The sequence below is a fragment of the Mastigoproctus giganteus genome, chromosome 3, assembly GCF_048544385.1.
Source record: "Mastigoproctus giganteus isolate SK-2022 chromosome 3, ASM4854438v1, whole genome shotgun sequence".
Classification (NCBI taxonomy): domain Eukaryota; kingdom Metazoa; phylum Arthropoda; class Arachnida; order Uropygi; family Thelyphonidae; genus Mastigoproctus; species Mastigoproctus giganteus.
This window is the reverse complement of record NC_143577.1, coordinates 65,941,116-65,961,442: the sequence shown is the minus strand read 5'-3', so window position 1 is coordinate 65,961,442 and position 20,327 is coordinate 65,941,116. Positions and strand designations below refer to the sequence as shown.

Genomic DNA, 20,327 nt, shown 5'->3' with positions numbered 1-20,327 from the left:
AATTTACTTAAACATGTAACTACTGTCAAAGGCAAAGGGACAGGTTTTTGCTTTCATAAAGTTGATTACAGTGGCCTCAGGCAGTTTTTAAATTATAATCAATGGGTCTAATTGATAATATAAGTGACAGAAAATTTTAAATGGGAAGCAACTGTAGGATTTTATACCAACTAAGGACTACTGCTCAAGGCTTAGACCTAAATGGATGTCAGAAGATTTGATGAAAGACTAATAATAGATATGGGTGTATGTGTGCACACATGTGCATTCATGCCTTTTTCATGTCTAATCATACAATTTATAGCTCACCTGAATATCATCAATAGCTAAATGACAGCATGCAGCAAGAACAGGTAAACCATCCTGGAGGTATCGTTCAGATAACTGTAGAATATTTTCTTGTATTGCACTATCATAATAATAAAATGAGAAAAAAATTTTTCCATTATAATTACAAAACATATAAGAAAAAATTTGATACTATATAAAAGAAATTAAATAATTTTAGTTTCCAAGCATTTTATATTATTTAAACAAATAAAACAGGTAAATGATTAAATTGTTTATTAACAGTTTTATTGTATGCCCATACCTCCAGCAAAGAAGAACCTATTTCAAAAATCCTGTTTGCAATTTATAATTTGTATCCATTTAGGAAATATTAAGAAAATGGAATATAATTATCAGGAATATATTGCTGAAACACCATATATTGCTGAAAGAATATATGGTGTTTAAATTAAAGGAGATAGGCTTTTTTTTTTATCTCACTTATTTTTAAGTATAGGATATTTTTCATCTAGATGGATCTTTTTTGTCATGTGTGCAGTGAAATTTATTAAAACTGACCTAAATATTACTGTTCAGATTTTATGATTTCATAACTGCATTTTTCTCAATGGGAAAGTTGTTCTCTGTCCTCAGTATAGCTGACAATGTTATCAACATTTCTAAAATGAACACAAACAACAAACAATGGTTGTTAGTGATGATCACTGTTCTGCATGTGTTTGGCTGTATGAGGGTAGTTATGTGTTTTGTTTCCCTATGCTTAAAACTGTTGTATTTTTTCTCTCCTTTGGTTCAAATAAAATCACTGTGTTTATTTCAGAAGTACATCAATGATCTTTTTAGGCTAAACTAAAACATTCCATGTCCTAAAAACTTTTAGGACATGGAATAACTTTCTTATTGAGAAAAATCAACTGATTAGGCAAAATTTAAATACAGACATCATAAAATCTAAATAGCAATATTTTGCCCAGTCTTAACATCAAATTCGAAAGGTTCAGCCCAAATATGATAAAGGTCCAGATAACAAATTGCATAAACCTAAAAGTAAGTTCAATAGATCCCTTTTGATTTGTCTCTGTGCCTTTTAATAGAAACCCTTTATTATTATTATTATTATTATTATTATTATTATTATTATTAGCTATATGGTGCAAGGAAGCCTGAGGCTTATGCTGCACCAGCCAAAAAAAAAAAAAAAATTCCTGAGTTAGTTACCCTGAGAGAGAGAGAGAGAGAGAGAGAGAGAGAGAGAGAGAGAGTCAAAAGGGAATCACCAAGAGAAGAATGATGATTGATGATATCCAGCTCAGGACCCTGGGTGTGCTAAGCCCATACTCACCAGATATGAGCCCCTGGTATTAAATTAATGACAGGTGACTAGTATAGATAGACAGCATCATTACCATCCAAATCTGTACCCAGTTGGTGTACAGATCACTATAGTACTACATGTACTACACTACAGATCATTATCACTATTTTCTTCAATGCTATTCTATTTCTGTTAGATCTTTGGCCCTAGTCAGAGAAAACCATCTTTCTTCTAATTCTTGCATGATACCATTAATCCAACTTTCTTTTGATTTTCCTCTGGGTCTATTACCTTTTGTTTTTGCTTCGAATATCTGTTTATCCAATTTGCCTTCTTCCAATCCGTTCCACATTTAATATCAACTTAAGATTGCTTTACTTACCTTTGGCTGGATATTTGTTACTCCAAGAATTTCTTTCTTCATTTGTAATATAGCACTGATATTTCTTATATCTGCTAATTACATTTATTTTTTGTAAAACTTTCATTCCGAAGATTCTAAGTGTTGATCAATTCCTTTATTTCTTATTATTTATCTCTTGGTTCCATAAGTTATCTCAAAATGGGCATAAAAAGTGTACTATAAACAGAAAATTTTGTATTTTGGCTAATTATACCAACAGGAAGATGTAGTTAAATTTATTTCACTGTATCTTCCTGTTTTACTTATTCTACTGTTTATTTCAATCTTCATTAAAGTCTATTTATACATCAAAATTACTAACTTAAAATTTTTGGTTATTTAATCTATACTATAACTCTTCCTTATTGATTCCAACTTTAATTTTTGTTTAACTTTTGTTATTATGTAACTAATTTTCATGCCCAATTCTCTACAACCTTTATCTAACATATTAAATGATCACTGACGATCCTGTAATCAATTATTTAACAGCACCATATTACTTTCATATAAAACTTATACAATTTCTATACCTTCCCACACTAAACTTTATAACTTACATTCCTTTATTAAATGGTTCATGAAAATTATAAAGAGAAGGCATCATAAGATGCAGCTCTGCCTCACTCCAAGTTTAACCTTGAAACACTTTTAATACTATCTTCAATCGTTAACACAGATTTTCTAGTTTTATTTGCTTAATATTCCCAGAGTTTATTTTCAGATTCCGCTTTATTGACCTTTTCATATACGATGCAATTAATGTCTCGATATAGACTTCTAGAACTTGTCCTTTGGAAAATGACCTATGGATAATGTTATTAAACCACCATGACACTATTTATCCCTTCAGCTTTCAGAACTTCTGGTCTAATATCTTTTCTACCTCAGTAATAGAGATATCATCCAAAATTTCTCAATTTCATTCTTTTCTTCTTTTTCAGTAATATCTTCAGCTCATTTACTTAGCAAACTATCAGAGTATTTACTCCATACTTCTAAAATATCCTTCTCTTCTGGTTTACTTCATTCTTTTCATTTATGATTACCTGAGTTATGGGTTTATCCCCCACCACCTTCTGAGATTGTTACCTAAATTGCAAAACATTTTTACATCCTCTTCATACCTATTTCCCCATATCTTTCCCAAACTTTTTTCGGTGAAGGTAAAGAAAGCCCACATGAGAAGCACACAAAAGTTCGATAAATTTACCGGTAAAAGTACTTTGCCGTAACGGCATTTGTATTGTTGCTCGCTCAGTAATCATACAGTGGGTGTTATTGGTCAGGAGTAGAAATTGAATCCCATGGGAGATTGAAACCCTCCCGAAGTGGAGGGAGTAACTTGACCTTTTTTCTTTAGAATCACTGGTGGACTAGTGGATAAATTATTTATTAAGAAAAAAAAGGCCACAAAGAAGAAAGAAAAAAAGAAAAAGTTTACCAGTGAAACTACGTTACGAACATTTTTTACGATGCTAGAACTTTCAGTATGACTCTGTTCATGATTCAATTAGTGATTCTAAAAAAAAAGGTCAGGTTACCCCCCCCCCTCCACTTCGGGAGAGTTTCAAGCTCCCATGGGATTCAACTTCTACTCCAGACTGATAACACCCACAGTCTGTTTACTGAGCGAGCAACAATACAAATGCCGTTATGGTAAAGTACTTTTACCGGTAAATTTCATCGAACTTTTGCATGCTTCTCATGTTGGCTTTCTTTACCTTAGCCCTTTTTCTGGGAAGTTCTGTCACATCAAGTTCTTTAGCAATAATCCTTAATTTGTGCTGGTTATTTGAAGATTGGTGATATAATGCATAGAGTTTTTTTTTAATTACTGCCTGTATGCAGGGCCAGATTTAAACATCATGCAGCCCTAAGCTGTAACATGTATGAGGCCCTACTCTCTTACAGTTCACCTGTGACAATATTAAAAAAGGATTTTTTTAAGATGGAGCGAGGCCCATGTAATGCAAAGCCCTAAGCTGTAGCTTGTTTAGCTTATATGTAAATGTGCCCCTGCCTGTATGCCATTATATTTTGGAACATTTTCCTCACAGTGAAAACCTCAACACGGTTTCCAAATCTGCCAACATTTCATCTTTGGAAAGGTTACTTAAATTCTTAGTTGCCTCATCTTCCCCCCCTGACGTTGCTACTGTCACAGTTCTTTGAATACTGTGCAAAATATTGGATATTCAGCTACTGTGACCATGTAAACATAAATTTATTGAAACGTGTGGATCACTCACTTCTCTGAAAACCATATGACTTCTTGTTGGAGTAAAGGGGAATCACAACACAGGTTGACCAGAGGCTATTATTCGTGTTGGGAATCTTCTTAATCCTCTGACTGGATATGGAAAACTAATGTAACTTCTCGGAATGTGGCTCCATAGGTTTTATGAACCCTACTAACATTGTGGAATAGTAATCCCTTTCACCCTTAATTTGTGCTGTCTAATTACCTAAATTTCTTAAAGGCCAGAGGTGAGAACAATGCATACAAAGTTGTCTCTTGTAATCCGTTCAGTCTATGGAAACTATCTTAAATGTAATTACCAAGGGGAATTCAAAAATATTCGCTATAAAGAAGTTTGTTAAACAGAGGTCTAACTGTAATTAACTCAAAAATGAAACAATTTTAAAATACATAACTGGTCGATTGTGCCATTAAAATGCTGGGGATGGGTTCCCACTCACACCACCGTAGTTTTGGCTCTGGATACTCAATAATTGATTCAGGATTTCATTTGTAAAATAAATGATCGTTTCAACAATGGACTTGCAAATTTAAAAAAAAAAATAACAAGGGGCTTTCGCGAGCCCATGCGAGCCCTCTATAGCTCACCACTGGATTTAACTACCATCAAGTGTAAAGGGGACTACAGTGGTTGCTTTAGTTTAGTTTTAGTTTTTTTTTTTTAGGAGCATTAGCAACTAAGGCCATATTGCTCCGGGATATGCAGTGATCATTCCCTGACCTTTCCGCATCCTCCGTATTTGGTGGTGACGGGCTTGAACCCCGGTCTAATCAAGAAGCGTGTGCTACGCACTGCTGCGCCTTCCCACCTGGCTACGGAGGCGCTTACAGTGGTTGCAGACAGTATTTAAATTCAATACAGTGGGACCAACTGATGATGTTACCATCAGCCAATTCTAATTATAGAAATAATCACAGAAGCTACTAGGCTTTTCATACCAACCAAGAAAAACTCTTCAAAGTATAGGCCTAAATGGATGTCAGATGAACTGATGAAACTTGTGGCAGAAAAGAAAAATGCATTGGATGTATATAAATTATTGGGCAACACAGAAGCCTATGGTAGATATAAACTAGTCTGTAATAAAGTCATAAAGGAGGTCAGGGAAGTGAAGGCAGATTACAAGACCTCTTTGGTGAAGGATGCAAAGGAAAACAGCAAAGACTTCTTTACACATGTAAACATTAGAAGGAAGGGGATGAATCAAATTTGTTCACTCAATATCGATGGTTTTACTGTTGATGATCCTGCTCAGGTTGTTGACAAACTGAATGACTATTTTGCATCTACATTCACAAATGAGAAATTCTTTAGGGAAGTGGAGGCCAAATGTCTATCAAACTCTAATAGGAGCTAAATGATTTTGTAATATCTGAGAGGAAAGTGGAAGAGAAATTGTTAAATTAAACTTAAGAAAGGCACCTGGGGTAGAGTTAGTTAGTTAGTTAGTTAGTTAGTTATTTGGTTTTTAGGAGCATTAGCAACTAAGGCCATATTGTTCCAGGAATATGTGGTGGTCATTCCCTGACCTTTCCGCATCCTCTATATTTGGTGGTAACGGGCTTGAACCCCGGTCTAATCAAGAAGCGTGTGCTACGCACTGCTGCGCCTTCCCACCTGGCTACGGAGGCGCTTACAGTGGTTGCAGACAGTATTTAAATTCAATACAGTGGGACCAACTGATGATGTTACCATCAGCCAATTCTAATTATAGAAATAATCACAGAAGCTACTAGGCTTTTCATACCAACCAAGAAAAACTCTTCAAAGTATAGGCCTAAATGGATGTCAGATGAACTGATGAAACTTGTGGCAGAAAAGAAAAATGCATTGGATGTATATAAATTATTGGGCAACACAGAAGCCTATGGTAGATATAAACTAGTCTGTAATAAAGTCATAAAGGAGGTCAGGGAAGTGAAGGCAGATTACAAGACCTCTTTGGTGAAGGATGCAAAGGAAAACAGCAAAGACTTCTTTACACATGTAAACATTAGAAGGAAGGGGATGAATCAAATTTGTTCACTCAATATCGATGGTTTTACTGTTGATGATCCTGCTCAGGTTGTTGACAAACTGAATGACTATTTTGCATCTACATTCACAAATGAGAAATTCTTTAGGGAAGTGGAGGCCAAATGTCTATCAAACTCTAATAGGAGCTAAATGATTTTGTAATATCTGAGAGGAAAGTGGAAGAGAAATTGTTAAATTAAACTTAAGAAAGGCACCTGGGGTAGAGTTAGTTAGTTAGTTAGTTAGTTAGTTATTTGGTTTTTAGGAGCATTAGCAACTAAGGCCATATTGTTCCAGGAATATGTGGTGGTCATTCCCTGACCTTTCCGCATCCTCTATATTTGGTGGTAACGGGCTTGAACCCCGGTCTAATCAAGAAGCGTGTGCTACGCACTGCTGCGCCTTCCCACCTGGCTACGGAGGCGCTTACAGTGGTTGCAGACAGTATTTAAATTCAATACAGTGGGACCAACTGATGATGTTACCATCAGCCAATTCTAATTATAGAAATAATCACAGAAGCTACTAGGCTTTTCATACCAACCAAGAAAAACTCTTCAAAGTATAGGCCTAAATGGATGTCAGATGAACTGATGAAACTTGTGGCAGAAAAGAAAAATGCATTGGATGTATATAAATTATTGGGCAACACAGAAGCCTATGGTAGATATAAACTAGTCTGTAATAAAGTCATAAAGGAGGTCAGGGAAGTGAAGGCAGATTACAAGACCTCTTTGGTGAAGGATGCAAAGGAAAACAGCAAAGACTTCTTTACACATGTAAACATTAGAAGGAAGGGGATGAATCAAATTTGTTCACTCAATATCGATGGTTTGACTGTTGATGATCCTGCTCAGGTTGTTGACAAACTGAATGACTATTTTGCATCTACATTCACAAATGAGAAATTCTTTAGGGAAGTGGAGGCCAAATGTCTATCAAACTCTAATAGGAGCTAAATGATTTTTTAATATCTGAGAGGAAAGTGGAAGAGAAATTGTTAAATTAAACTTAAGAAAGGCACCTGGGGTAGAGTTAGTTAGTTAGTTAGTTAGTTATTTGGTTTTTAGGAGCATTAGCAACTAAGGCCATATTGTTCCAGGAATATGTGGTGGTCATTCCCTGACCTTTCCGCATCCTCTATATTTGGGCTTGAACCCCGGTCTAATCAAGAAGCGTGTGCTACGCACTGCTGCTCCTTCCCATCTGGCTACAGAGGTGCCACCTGGGGTAGATGGTATCTATCCAATTATATAATGGGAAGCAGCAAAGGAAGTAAACATCCTTGGATACAGGAGAGGTCCTACGTGCAAATGTATCCCCAATTCACAAATGGATATCATAGCATGACAAGAGTAATTACAGACGTGTTAGTTTCACTTCTGTTCCAGGGAAAACAGCAGAGTCACTTTTTAAAGAAGTAATGTGGGATCATCTAGACCAGTGGTGTCCAACCTTTTACTGTACAGGGGCCGTATTCAAAGTTAGATTTGTTCCGTGGGTCGCACTGAGTGTTCGAGAAAAATGAAGTGTTACATTTTCCATATCTTGTTACATGTAAAAGGAAGTTTCTGTTTTCATGTTAGCATTTTTTATTTTCATTTTAATATAAAAATTGCAAATTCCCAACACTTTTATGTGAACACATCTATGTCAGCAGTTTATTTTTTTAGATTTTATTAAAATTATAAAAATATGACTTACTTTTGTTTTTTTAAAAAATAATCTTACTTTTGCTTTTAAATGCTCACTTTAGAAAATTTACAACCCGAAAAGGATCACTGCTTTTCAATATTAAGGTTAATAAATAAATATAATGATATGCCTAAAATTGAAAATGCTTGAAAATTTTATTAATTACAGTACACAATTACATTTACTAAACAAAACTTTTAATGAGAAAATTTTTTTTTCATAATTAACAAAATTCAAAATGCTGTTTTAGTTCACTTTCAATGTGGGACTTATAAAAATAATTCGCAGGCCATATCCAGAACACCATTGATCCAAACAAGACTGTTTTTTTTTTTTTTTTTTATGTAAACCCCAAACACGAGAGGTATTAGAACCTATAGTACTTAGTACCGTGCTTGGGTTGGAGGTTGAGAAGACAAAAGAAGATATCTGTTGACATTGGACTTGAATTTCTGTAGACTGTAATTTTCAGGAAATACGTATGAAGAAAGGCTGTTCCAGAAAACAACAGTTCAATGAATAAACAAAGAAGATGAAAAGTTGGTTCTGTGAGTTTGGAGTTCGACAGTATATGGAGGTTGACTGGTGGTGGCACGTGTTCGGACTGTTTTGAAAGAGGGAGCGGGAATTATGGAAGCCAATTCAGAAGAACAGTGCCCATGGAAGTATCTGTAGAAGAGACATGCAGCAGAAACAGTACGTCTATGAGAAAGCGAGTGGAGAGACTCTGTTAGAGATGAATCATTAATTAACCTAACTGCCCTCTTCTGAATGGAATCAAAAAGCCTGAGAGAGGTTTTGGGGGCACGACTCCAGACGTGGGAACAATATTCCATGGTAGGCGGATTTGCGATTTGTACAAAGTGAACAGCTGTTTGGAAGAAAAGTAATGCCGAGAGCAAAAGAGAAAACCTAGTTTTTTATATGCTGAGGAAGCAATATTTGTAAAAAATGTGCTGGTGCCAAGAGAGATTAGAAGTCAGGGTAATCCGCAAAAGAGATATATCATTTTGCCTAGAAATTGGAGTGCCACCAAAGATAAGCATAGGAGCAGAAGAATCCTTTTTGCGAGATATAACATAAGACTGAGTTTTAGAAGGATTGAAATCAACTAAGTTATTATTGCCCCACTGGAGAATTACCTGGAGATCGGCATTTAAGGAATGTAGCAGATTTTCGAGAAGTTGAAGATGATTGAGCAGGACAAGGTTTCTCAAAATGGAAAGTGGAATGCAATGTACTATCATTGGCAAAACTATGGATAGGATTTCCAGTCAATGGAAGAAGGTCATTAATATACAAGAGGAAAAGAGTGTGGTAAAGAACTGGGGGAAACTGGCATTAGTGGAGAAGTTAGAAGACAGAGAGCCATCTACCATCTCCCTCAGTGAGCGATCAGAGAGAAAACTGGATAACCAATTACAAAAAAACGTTGGCAAACCGTAAGGTGGAAGTTTTTTTAGACGAACTTTATGCCAAACACGATAAAAAGCCTTTGAGATATCAAGAGCAACTACTTGTGTTTCACCGAACCTTTCCATTGAATTAGTCCATATATCATAACATAAGCCAGAATATCACCAGTGAATCACACTGGTGGAATCCATACTGGCGATCGTTGATCATTGATCAGACGGAAGGTTTCTAGGTAGTTTAAGAGTTGGCAGTTAATTGATTTCTCCATTACTTTAGAAAGAGTAGAAGTAATTGCAATGGGACAATAATTAGATGGGAGGGACTTGTCACCCTTTTTAGGAACTGGCTGGATATGATCAAATTTCCAAGCAGAAGGAAAAACACCTTCGGAATAAGAAAGTGAAAAAAGGCGGCAAAGAATAGGAGTAAGTTCAGGAGCACAGGTTTTGAGAACAAGTGGAGAAATACCATCGGGACCTGGAGCCCTCTTAGCATCAAGATTCGTCAAAATCCTTCTGACATCCTTTTGGCAGAAGACCACAGGAAGCATTGAATGGAGCGTGTTGGGAATGGTGGGAGGTGTTTTACCAAGATCATTAATACATGAGTTGGAAGAAAAATGGGATGCTAGCAGGTCAGCTTTATCCTTGGCTGAAGTGACAACAGAACCATCTGGTTTGGACAGATGTGGGAGCAGAGATGGGCAAAAGTTGCGGCCAATAGCTTTGGCAAGAGACCAGAATGCTTGGCTACCTTTAGGGCAAGAAGCAAGTTTTCTACTCAGCCTGTTCAAATCTAGTTTGAACTAATTAATGACTGCTTTACAATTGTTGCGAGCTTTGGTGTAGGCAGAAAATGAAACTGAAGAATTAGAAACAAGCCAATTACGATATGCAACGTTCTTCTCTTGAACAGCCTTAGCATATTTATTGGAAAACCAAGGTTTAGATAAAGGACGAGGTTTTAAAGTGGAGTGTGGGATAAAGGATTCCATTCCTGCAAGAATAATTTCACTGACACGATCTGAGTAAACGGTGACATCAGAAGTTTTCAAACAGTAATCCGACCAAGGAAAAGAAGAAAAGAAATCTCGCAGGTCATCCCATTTTGCATTCTTGTAATGCCAAACAATACAAGGTTGAGAATAGCCATGAGATAAAGGCTCCATTGGAGAAGAGACAATCACCAAATTGTGATCTGAGGTGCCTAAAGGACTTCTCACTTCGATCGTGTACTTAGAAGGGTTGTTTGTGAGAAAAAGATCAAGCACATTGGCTGTATGGTTAGGATTGTCTGGTATTCTTGTAGGTAAATGAACAGTCTGTGCAAGGTCATTAGTAATTGCAAAAGCCTCAGCATCTCGACCAGCTGCGTCGGTGTGACTAGAAAATGGAAGCCAGCTGGAGTTGTGAACATTAAAATCACTGAGGAAAATTACCTCACTGTTAGGAAAGCTGGACTGAAGAAAGTCAAGTTGCAAAGAGAGGAAGTCAAAGAGCTCCAAGTGATTAGTGGAGTTGGGACAATGGTAGGGACAACAGATGAATATGACACAATGAGGTAGATAGATTTTAAGCCAGAGAACATCGAAGAGAGGAGATTCCAAATTACCAAATCTCTGACAGGGAATATCGGAATGGACATATGCACAAGTACCACCTATGAGGCGAAAGGAATCATACAGCGAATAATTTGGGCAACTGAGATGAGCAGTAGTTGAATCAACCGATAACTGAGATTCTGTCAGAAAAAGTACATGGGGTTTGGCAGACTGCAAGTGGAAATGGACATCGTTGAGATTAGAACTGAGACCACGTATATTTGTGAAATGAATTAGGAAGTGTTTTGGGAGGTTTAGATCTTTTCGCAGATAAACTTACTCTATTAGTTTGACAATTCATGGTGTATTCAGTAGTAAGAAAAAGTGGGTGGGACATGCTGTATGAAGTAATGAAATTTTTGGATAGGGCATATACATGGTAAGAATATACCCAGATCCTTGACATAACGTGGCCTCGACAATGCCCCCCGCATACACACTACTTGGACTCCCTCCAGTAACTATCTGGCCGAGTAGAGGTAGCAAGATTATATACTAGCTGATCCAGAAGCCTCCTAGAGAGTTATCAATAGGTTCGATCCGGTGTACTAACTTGCGGCCGGCCTGCGAACACCGGAGGTGTACCCTCAAAATGTAAGGAAGATTGGATCTCGCCATTATGTAGTTATACTTCAGACATGCACGGGTTTATTAAGCGTAAATCTTGTCAGATCAATTTCATTTAATACTACAATGTGGTCACAAAGGAATTGGACGCAAAAAATAATTTTAATATCATATACTTGGATTTCAGGAAAGCTTTTGATACTGTTGACATAAAAGACTACTGTAAAAGACTGCACTAAGGACAGTTGCTGCTATGGATAAGGGATGGTTGAGTGGAAGAAGACAGAGTGCGGTAATCACTGGACACTGATCTTTGTGAAATAATGTTATTAGTGGAATCCTCCAGGGTTCTGTCTTAAGCCCATTGTTCTTTTCTATATTTATCAATGATATTGACCATGATATATCAGGCTTAATGTCGAAGTTTGCGGATGATATATAGATTGGCAGGGTGGTTAATGACAGCAATGATGGCATGCTACTTCTACTCGTTCTACAAAAGTTAGCTGATGAGCTGAGAAATGGAAACTGAATTTTAACATTGACAAATGCAAAATACTGCATATGCGTAACAGTAATCCCAGAGTAAAGTACCAATTGTGTGGTACTACACTGAGGGTGGTAGAGAATGAAAAGGACCTGGGGGCAATTGTGCAATCAGATATGAAGTACTCTGAGAAATGCAGACAAGCTGCCAGGACAGCTCATGGGGGATTTTTAAATGGTATTCGGGAATTTTGCTAGCAAGAATGAGGAGGTAATTATCCTATTGTATAAGGAAATGGTCAGACCACATCTTGAGAACCGTATACAGGCCTGGAGGCTTCATTTTTGGAAGGATGTAGAGCTGCTGGAATGAGTACAGATAAGGGCAACGAGATTGATGAGTGGAAGAAAGGAGTACTCTTATCAAGAAAGGCTTCTGTTCTGCAAATTGCAGGGCCCAGAGACTAGGAATCAATGAGGTGATTTGACTGAGATGTTTAAGGCTTTGAATGGTTTGAGCAAGCTCAATGCTGATGGGATTCTTCCTCTTGCTCAGACTTTGCATGAGGGGGGGCATAAATTCAAATTGAGGAAAGACAGTTGTAGAATAGATGTGAGAAAATTTGCCTTTAGCCAGTGGGTAGTTGATTGCTGGAACAAACTTCTATCTGTCATTGTGGAAGTTGATAGCTTAAATAAATTCAAGGAAGAACTGGACAAACTTTTGGAGTGAATGGATGGGGAAAATGGGAAGTGTGTTTTTTATTTTGGCTGATACTGTATAAGTTTGCTTTCTTGCATCATATGCCTCTACTAATGTTAACGCTAATGCCAATGTTTCATTTTCACAAATACCATTGTAATAAACATTTCATTTTAACAAATATCATTGTAATGAAAGTATCACTTTAATACAATAAAATTTCAAGTCTATGAAAAATTACATTTTTTTGATCTTTGGTCTTAAAAATCTGGTACTGCTGTAATCATTTACTAATTGAGCAGTTAATTTCCTGTTTGAGGTTATTGGTCTATTTGATCAGTCAACTTTCCTAAAGCGTTATTTGAATAATTTTGGAAGTGACAGGGGTTTTTTATGTAGTGTTGCATATTTATTGCATAGCTGCTAACTGTTGACTTTCAAAAAGCTGGAGATCAAGTATGAAAATATGGAGTTTTAAACCAAAACAGGTTTTTTTTTCAAAAAACAGGAGGTTATTGTAAAGTCCCCACTGCACTAGAAATTAAATTTCACTAATAACAAACATATTTTATATTAAAATTACACATAAGATTGTTTACCAGTACAGTATGCTTTCAAATATTAGCTTATCCAGTAACTGTTCACAATATTTCGTTTGATTTTTCAGTCTGTGGATTCCTGTTTGGATATTCTCTTAGACATCAGTTGACGTCTAAGAGAATATCTAACAGAAATCAACTGACATTGATTACTTCAAAAAAGATACTGTTGCAGACTTTGCCCTCTTCAGAAAGGTTGAGTAAAAGTTCATAACCAAGACCCTGCTGTCTAGATTTGGCTGGCAGGAGTATTTCCAAAGCCTCACCTGAACTCACTTTTTGTTTTTCTCTCTCTTCACTGAATATTCTCTGACTCAGTATTGCTATGAGGATTGTTAAAATGCCAAGCATGGCTTGGGATAATCAGTTATATTGCAAGCTTCCCTGTGCACTTATAAGTTCCCTCTTGTAGATCAACACTTTCATAATAGCATTTATTAGGTTCTTACGCTGAAATTGATGGAATTGATACTGAAAAAACATCTATTCCTTCATAACACCAAAAAATACTGGAAAGTTGTCCACAAAAAAAAAAAAACAAAACATAATAATAATAATAAATAAAATTACATAGTAAGATTTGATGAAATTTGTGCTACCTTGGCATTTATAAGATCATAAATTTTCAATAGGAACCTTTGTACCATGTAGTCACATATAACAATAAAGTACCTCCTTACCGAATAAAAAAGAACAAAATCTCCTCTTATTTTGGATTTTCCACGACCTTGACAGCAATGACTATGAGTAAGTCAAATTCTGGGTTAGTCTGTTATGGTCCAAAATGTAAGCGGAAGATTTAAAAACTGTTGATATAACAAATTTTCAAATAACATTCTTCAATGTATCTAGGAGTAATGAGCTCAGTACATGAAAGTGAGGTACACTGGATTGAAGAATTATGTTTGAATTTTCAAATGTTGGCATAACATTCAAAAGGAACAAGTAAACTACTTTATTCAATCTAGATGAGAGGAACATGAATGGACGAACTTTCTGCACGCATGAGGACAACGTGCCTAGAGTCATCAGCTTGCTTGGCTTGTTTAGAATTGCTTTTACCAGAAATCTGCAATTCAGAAGTTTTTTCCTTGGGGAGTTCATAATTTGTCTTCTTTCAAAACTTCTTTTTGATCATGAACTGGTTTTCGGTATGAGTCAGTACCACTCACCAGTGACTGCTTGTACTTTTCAATTTGGTAACTATGAAAGTAGTGCTCATGTTCTTTTTTTACTGCTTCTAACCTCCTCTTTTGATAGACTTGTCAAAGGCTGCCACTGTTCTACCAGTCTAGTTGCACATTTAACTAAAGGCAGTTATCATATGCTTCAAAATCTTTTTTTACTTTAGTGGCATGTAACAGTTCAAATTGCTTAAATATATCTTTCATTTTTAGCACTTCTTTCTAGATAGTTTACTATTATCTAGAAATCCACAAAGTAATCATTCATTTTCACAGGAGGGCATGCAGCTACCTTTTCAGATCACAAATTAATAAAATGACAAAGGCAGCTTATTATAACCATATGCTAAATCTTTTTTTTCCCTCAATTTTTTTTTTTTTTACAAAAGTTGATCAGAATGGGATATGGCCTGGAATCACTTGATTATTGCCATCTGTAGCAATCAAAAATGGCCCATTTTTCAGATTCATCACTACCTCTTCTTTCCCTATCTGTGCAAGTTCACTAACAATGGGAACTGTTGTTTTTGTTCTTCTATAATTGTATTTTTTTTAATTTCACTATTGGGAACATAATACGAGATGCTACCCAAAAGTTCCCGAAATGTATTTATAAAATAAATTCGACTCACCCTGGGTCTTATTTGCCACCATCACCTTTGAAGTAGTCCCCCTTGGGAGTGTAAACACCAATCCCAGCACTTCTCCCATGATTTGAATGCATTCTGAAAGTCCTTCTTCGTCATAGTGTTCAGCACCGCCTGTGATTTGGTTTGGATATCCTCTATGCTGTAAAATCTTCGACCCTTCAGCTTGATTTTCATCCATGGGAAGAGGAAGAAGTCGCAGGGGTCTAAGTCTGGGGAATAAGGGGGTAGGGATGATTTTCATGTTGTTGGATGCCAAAAACTGCACCACAGTGAGAGATGTGTGGAACATTGCATTGTCATGATGAAGGACCCATTTCTTTGTCACCACTTATCTAGATGTTTCCTCCTGATGGCTTCCCTTAACTGCCTCAGGATGTCACAGTAGAACTTTAGCTTTTCTGACATTTTCCAGGGTGGTGCTTGATGATGGACACCCAGAGCAATCATCATCATCAACTGACATTTGACCATTTTTAAAATGGTTAAAACAGTAGCAGATCTGCGTCTGGCCTAAAGCATTGTCACCAAAAGCTTGTTTCAACTTCTTATGGGTTTCTGCTGCTGTATTGTTAGAAAGGAAATAAAACTTGATGCAAGCACATTGCTCTCTTGCATCAGCAATCGCAAACTGCAGAACACACTGCCAAAGAACTGTGCATAAATATTCAATGACTCTATCCAGCCCAACACCATGTGACACACTGATTCACAAAGGATGCATGCAGTGTTACCTAGCGCCACAAGTCCGTACTAGATGTAGTTCCGCGCAACATTCAAATTTCGGGAACATTTGGATAGCATCTCCAACATTCAAATTCCGGGAACATTTGGATAACATCTTGTACTGTTCAACACATCTAGAACTCAGGGGAAGATTTGTTGTTGTAGTTTTGTGGCGCAAAAGCTGCTTCAGCTATATTGCACCAGGGGAAGATTTCTATGTTCCTCTATGTGTTCTACTGTTCCATGACAATGCTGTTATCTTGTTTTTTTACAGATAAACATTCAGCATGCATGATATCACTGTCACCAAGAAATGCAACATTAATTTTTACATTTCTTTCTATGAACTCCATGATGTTGTTATGCTAACTTGTTTGCAAATGTCTGATTACATTATGTTTCCCACAGCTTGAAACTGAAAAATGTATGGTACGCTCCTTGTGGACCATACATTATTTACCTTGTTACCTTTTTCAGGTTTTACAATACATGGAAAACCTTGCATGTCTTCTGAAGTTTTTTGACACTACACGAGTACTACGAAATGATTATACATAACAGACAACAACGCTATTATCCAGCATTTCTATTTTGCAATGTAGACTACAACAGCACACCTGAAGGCCAAACAAAAATTAACTAAAACAATGTTATTATTTTTGATATCAAAATGTTAACAAAAATAAACAGAAATTTTCATAAAATTTAAAAAAACCTCCAATTTTAGTGCATTTTATTTTTTTGTGAAAAGAAAAAGAAGAAGAAACTCGTTATCACCAACTTTATCATGATGCTGAGATGAAGGAGGGTCAAATCAAATAAAAAAAAATTGACATTGGCTCCATGGAGCCGAAGGTGGATCCGTGAATAATGTCATGTGAAATGAAAAAATACAATTTAAGCTTAATAAAATCAGTTTTCTTTTATTCGGTATTTTCATTTACAATGAACAATAAAGGTTTGTGGCAATTAAAGTAGGATACATAGTGGAAACAATTCAAACTATTAACATTGCGAATGAAGACCAAGTCGATACATGATTAACCACGTGTAGTAGATTTTGTAGGATCTGATGCAAGTTTAAGATTGAATGTTGATTCCATGAAGTCGAGGAATGGACATTTTCAGGTTTCTTAATGTCAATGTTGAAATCACCTACTAAAATTATTGAGATCTTCTGAAAGTTGAATTTCCTTACAACTTTAGGTATGTCTCCAAACTTTGGCATATAAATCGCTAGATTGGATATTAAGAAATCTTTAATCTGCTTCAATGCTGAATTAGGTGAGATGTAGAATGATACAAGCAAAGTCTTCTGTCCATTTATTTCAACTTCAGCTGCACAAATCTTGCCACAATTATCTGTACCAGTCATTTGCCGTAGCGAGTCTGCATCCACAGTAATGAGAATATGTGGTGTACATACTGTCGATTTGACTTTATTGTATATCACAACACCAGAAGTCTTTTGAATTGTGTGATACGTTTGTATCCTCGAACTTCAACATTTTCATCGTTTTCAAGCTTTGTTTCATTTAATGCCAAGATATTCGATTCCATGAGAATTGGATCAGTTGCAATGTCTTCACTATGAAGTTTCAAACTATGTGTATTCAACAATACCATTCTGAAACTCAAAGAAGCAACTTGATCCCAAAATTGTAAGGCAGTTGAAGAGAATGTTTCCAAACGATGGTTATTCAAACGTTTCAATTCAGTTCGAAGATCTTGCATCTTAGGTGCGTTACAATCGCGAGCATGGTTGAATGTAAAGTCGTCATTCTGATGTACAGGCCATTGATGCTTCTAACACTCGACAATGCAACATATATGATTTACTGTTCAAGACTCTTATCGTAGGCGCCTCCATAGCCAGGTGGGAAGGAGCAGCAGTGCATAGCACACGCTTCTTGATTAGACCGGGGTTCGAGCCCGTCACCATCAAATACGGAGGATGTGGAAAGGTCAGGGAATGACCACCGCATATCCCGGAGCAAAATGGCCTTAGTTGCTAATGCTTCTAAAAAAAAAAAAAAACAAATAACAGCAAATAACTCTTATCGTAATCAAATACAATTTCTTTGAAAGTTCCATCCTGAGATTTATGAACCATCATGGCACAAGCTTCAACCAATGGAAATTGGATTCTTTTGCATTTAAGCATTTTTCTTTTGAAAGATACTGTGGCAGAACGTCTCATAATCAGAGTCCAGCCAGATTTTAATACACCACGATGTGACAATATGTGTGGGCGAGACTTGAGACGACTCTTAGTTCCAATCTTCTTGCTTTCGAAATGTGACCACAGTCTTTTGATTTCTGTTTCTTCCATCTCAATGTGCTGTAAAGTTCCAATTGCTCCACTGACCAAACCATCTTCAACATTGATGTTTGTAGTGATCATGTAAGGTTTTCCAGTCGATAGATGCAATATGTATGGCAAACCTCCAGTCTCTGCTACACTTATTTGATGCAGTTTTGTTCACATACTAATCGACTGTTCATGACTCTTGTAACTGGTTGTTTGTTTGTTATTTGGTTTTTAGGAGCATTAGCAACTAAGGCCATATTGCTCCGGGGATATGTGGTGGTCATTCCCTGACCTTTCTGCATCCTCCGTATTTGGTGGTCACGGGCTCGAACCCCAGTCTAACCAAGAAGCGTGTGCTACACACTGCTGCTCCTGCCCACCTGGCTACGGAGGCGCCTTGTAACTGGTGACGTGATCGTCGGCTGTACAATCGATGGTGGTGTTTTCTTCCAATGCTTGAGCATTATATTGAACAACATCATTGTTACGATGAAACAAACGGCCAGCATTTGGTACTTGTTCCATGACAAAGTCTCATGTTCTAAATCGACTTTCGATTAACTTCTTTTCTGCAACATCTACTGTTTTGCCGTTTCCAATTTTAGTTAATATGCCGGAGAATACAACATCACTCTGTCTCATTACTTGAAACAGTGGAAAGAAACTGAGAGACTGCCACAAATTTGCACCACCAACAGAATTATTATGAGGCTTGAATATCTGCTTTGCATTCACTGGCAGCAACTGACACAAATCTCCGCAAAATATGATATCTAAACCACCAAACTCTCGATCGAATTCTCCGGTGATCTCTTGCAGTCTCGCATTGATTGTATGCAAAATGTCAGCTCCAATCATGCTAACTTTATCAATGAATACTGCTTGAACGTTTTGAAACGTGTTACGATAGAAGTGCAAAGTTTCTCAAGCAAGACCACCATGCGTCATACCAACTTTGAATGCCGAATGAACTGTAGTACCAATGATCGCTATGGTCGCCTTCCCCGTAGACACACAGGTGACGAATGCGTTCTTTAGCGAGTTGTGCACCTGACTTAAGTGATTATAAGTTTCCATCATAATTTTCAAAGTAAATGTCTTGCCACAGCCTGCTGGACCAGTAAAGAATATCTGAAGTGGTGCTGTGTTAGCTTGATCTGTTATTCGATGTATAATTTCAAGAATCAACTTGCATTGTTTTCTATTTGTCATTTGAACCAACTTGCAGTAATTGTCACTGATCATAATATCTTGCCAACGTATCACAGCAGATAGCGAGTTTTCCGAAATCATTTCAATATCATCATTGTTCTCTTGAAGTCTGCTAGCATCCTCGGCAATTCAACTTTGAACATATTCCTCACATTTCCCTCAAGCATCCTCTTTATTGTCCATTTGGATGCAAAGTTTTCTACAACATTCTAATGTTTTGTCAATCATCATCATCATCATCAGCCATTTTCAATCCACTGCAGGATGAAGGCCTCTCCAGCAACTTTCCAGTTCCTTCTGTTTTGAGCACTGGACATCCATTTACTACCCACAAACTCATGAATTTCATCTATCCATCTCCGCCTTTGTCTTCCAGGTTTTCTTCTAGCTCCTCTTGGATACCATTCTGTTATTTTCTTAGTCCATCTGTCATCATGTCTTCGAGCTATGTGTCCTGCCCAAGACCATTTTAGTTCTTTAGTTTTGATAAGAATGTCCTTTACTTGAGTTTGCTGCCTAATCCAGGTGTTTCTCTTCTTATCTAACAGTCTGATTCCCAATATAATTCGTTCCATTCTTCGCTGTGTAGTTCTCAGCTTCTCTTCCATTCTTTTGGTGAGTGCCCAAGTTTCACTTCCATAAGTCATGATGGGGAGTATACATTGGTCCATTATTTTACGTTTCAGACAAACTTGGATATTGCTCTTCAGTATGTGACTATATTTCCTGAATGCTATCCATCCAAAATTTATTCTTCTCTTGACTTCCAGCCATTTATCATTATTACAGCTAATAACTTGTCCCAGATAAGTATATGACTTCACCTTTTCAATTACTGCTCCTTCAATCATTATTTCCCTTTCTGTGGCATACTTGTTCATCATTACTTTTG

At 36.8% G+C, this 20,327-nt stretch overlaps 1 protein-coding gene across 1 annotated transcript in view; it reads right to left on the bottom strand.

Moving 5' to 3' along the window:
* Positions 1 to 20,327, bottom strand: part of LOC150088053 (WD repeat-containing protein 17-like) — a 350,289-nt gene that overhangs the window by 77,129 nt on the left and 252,833 nt on the right. The window contains exon 18 of the mRNA XM_090369994.1: positions 310 to 409. Coding sequence (XP_090226120.1) covers positions 310 to 409 — 100 coding nt within the window. The remainder of the gene's footprint in view (positions 1 to 309; positions 410 to 20,327) is intronic.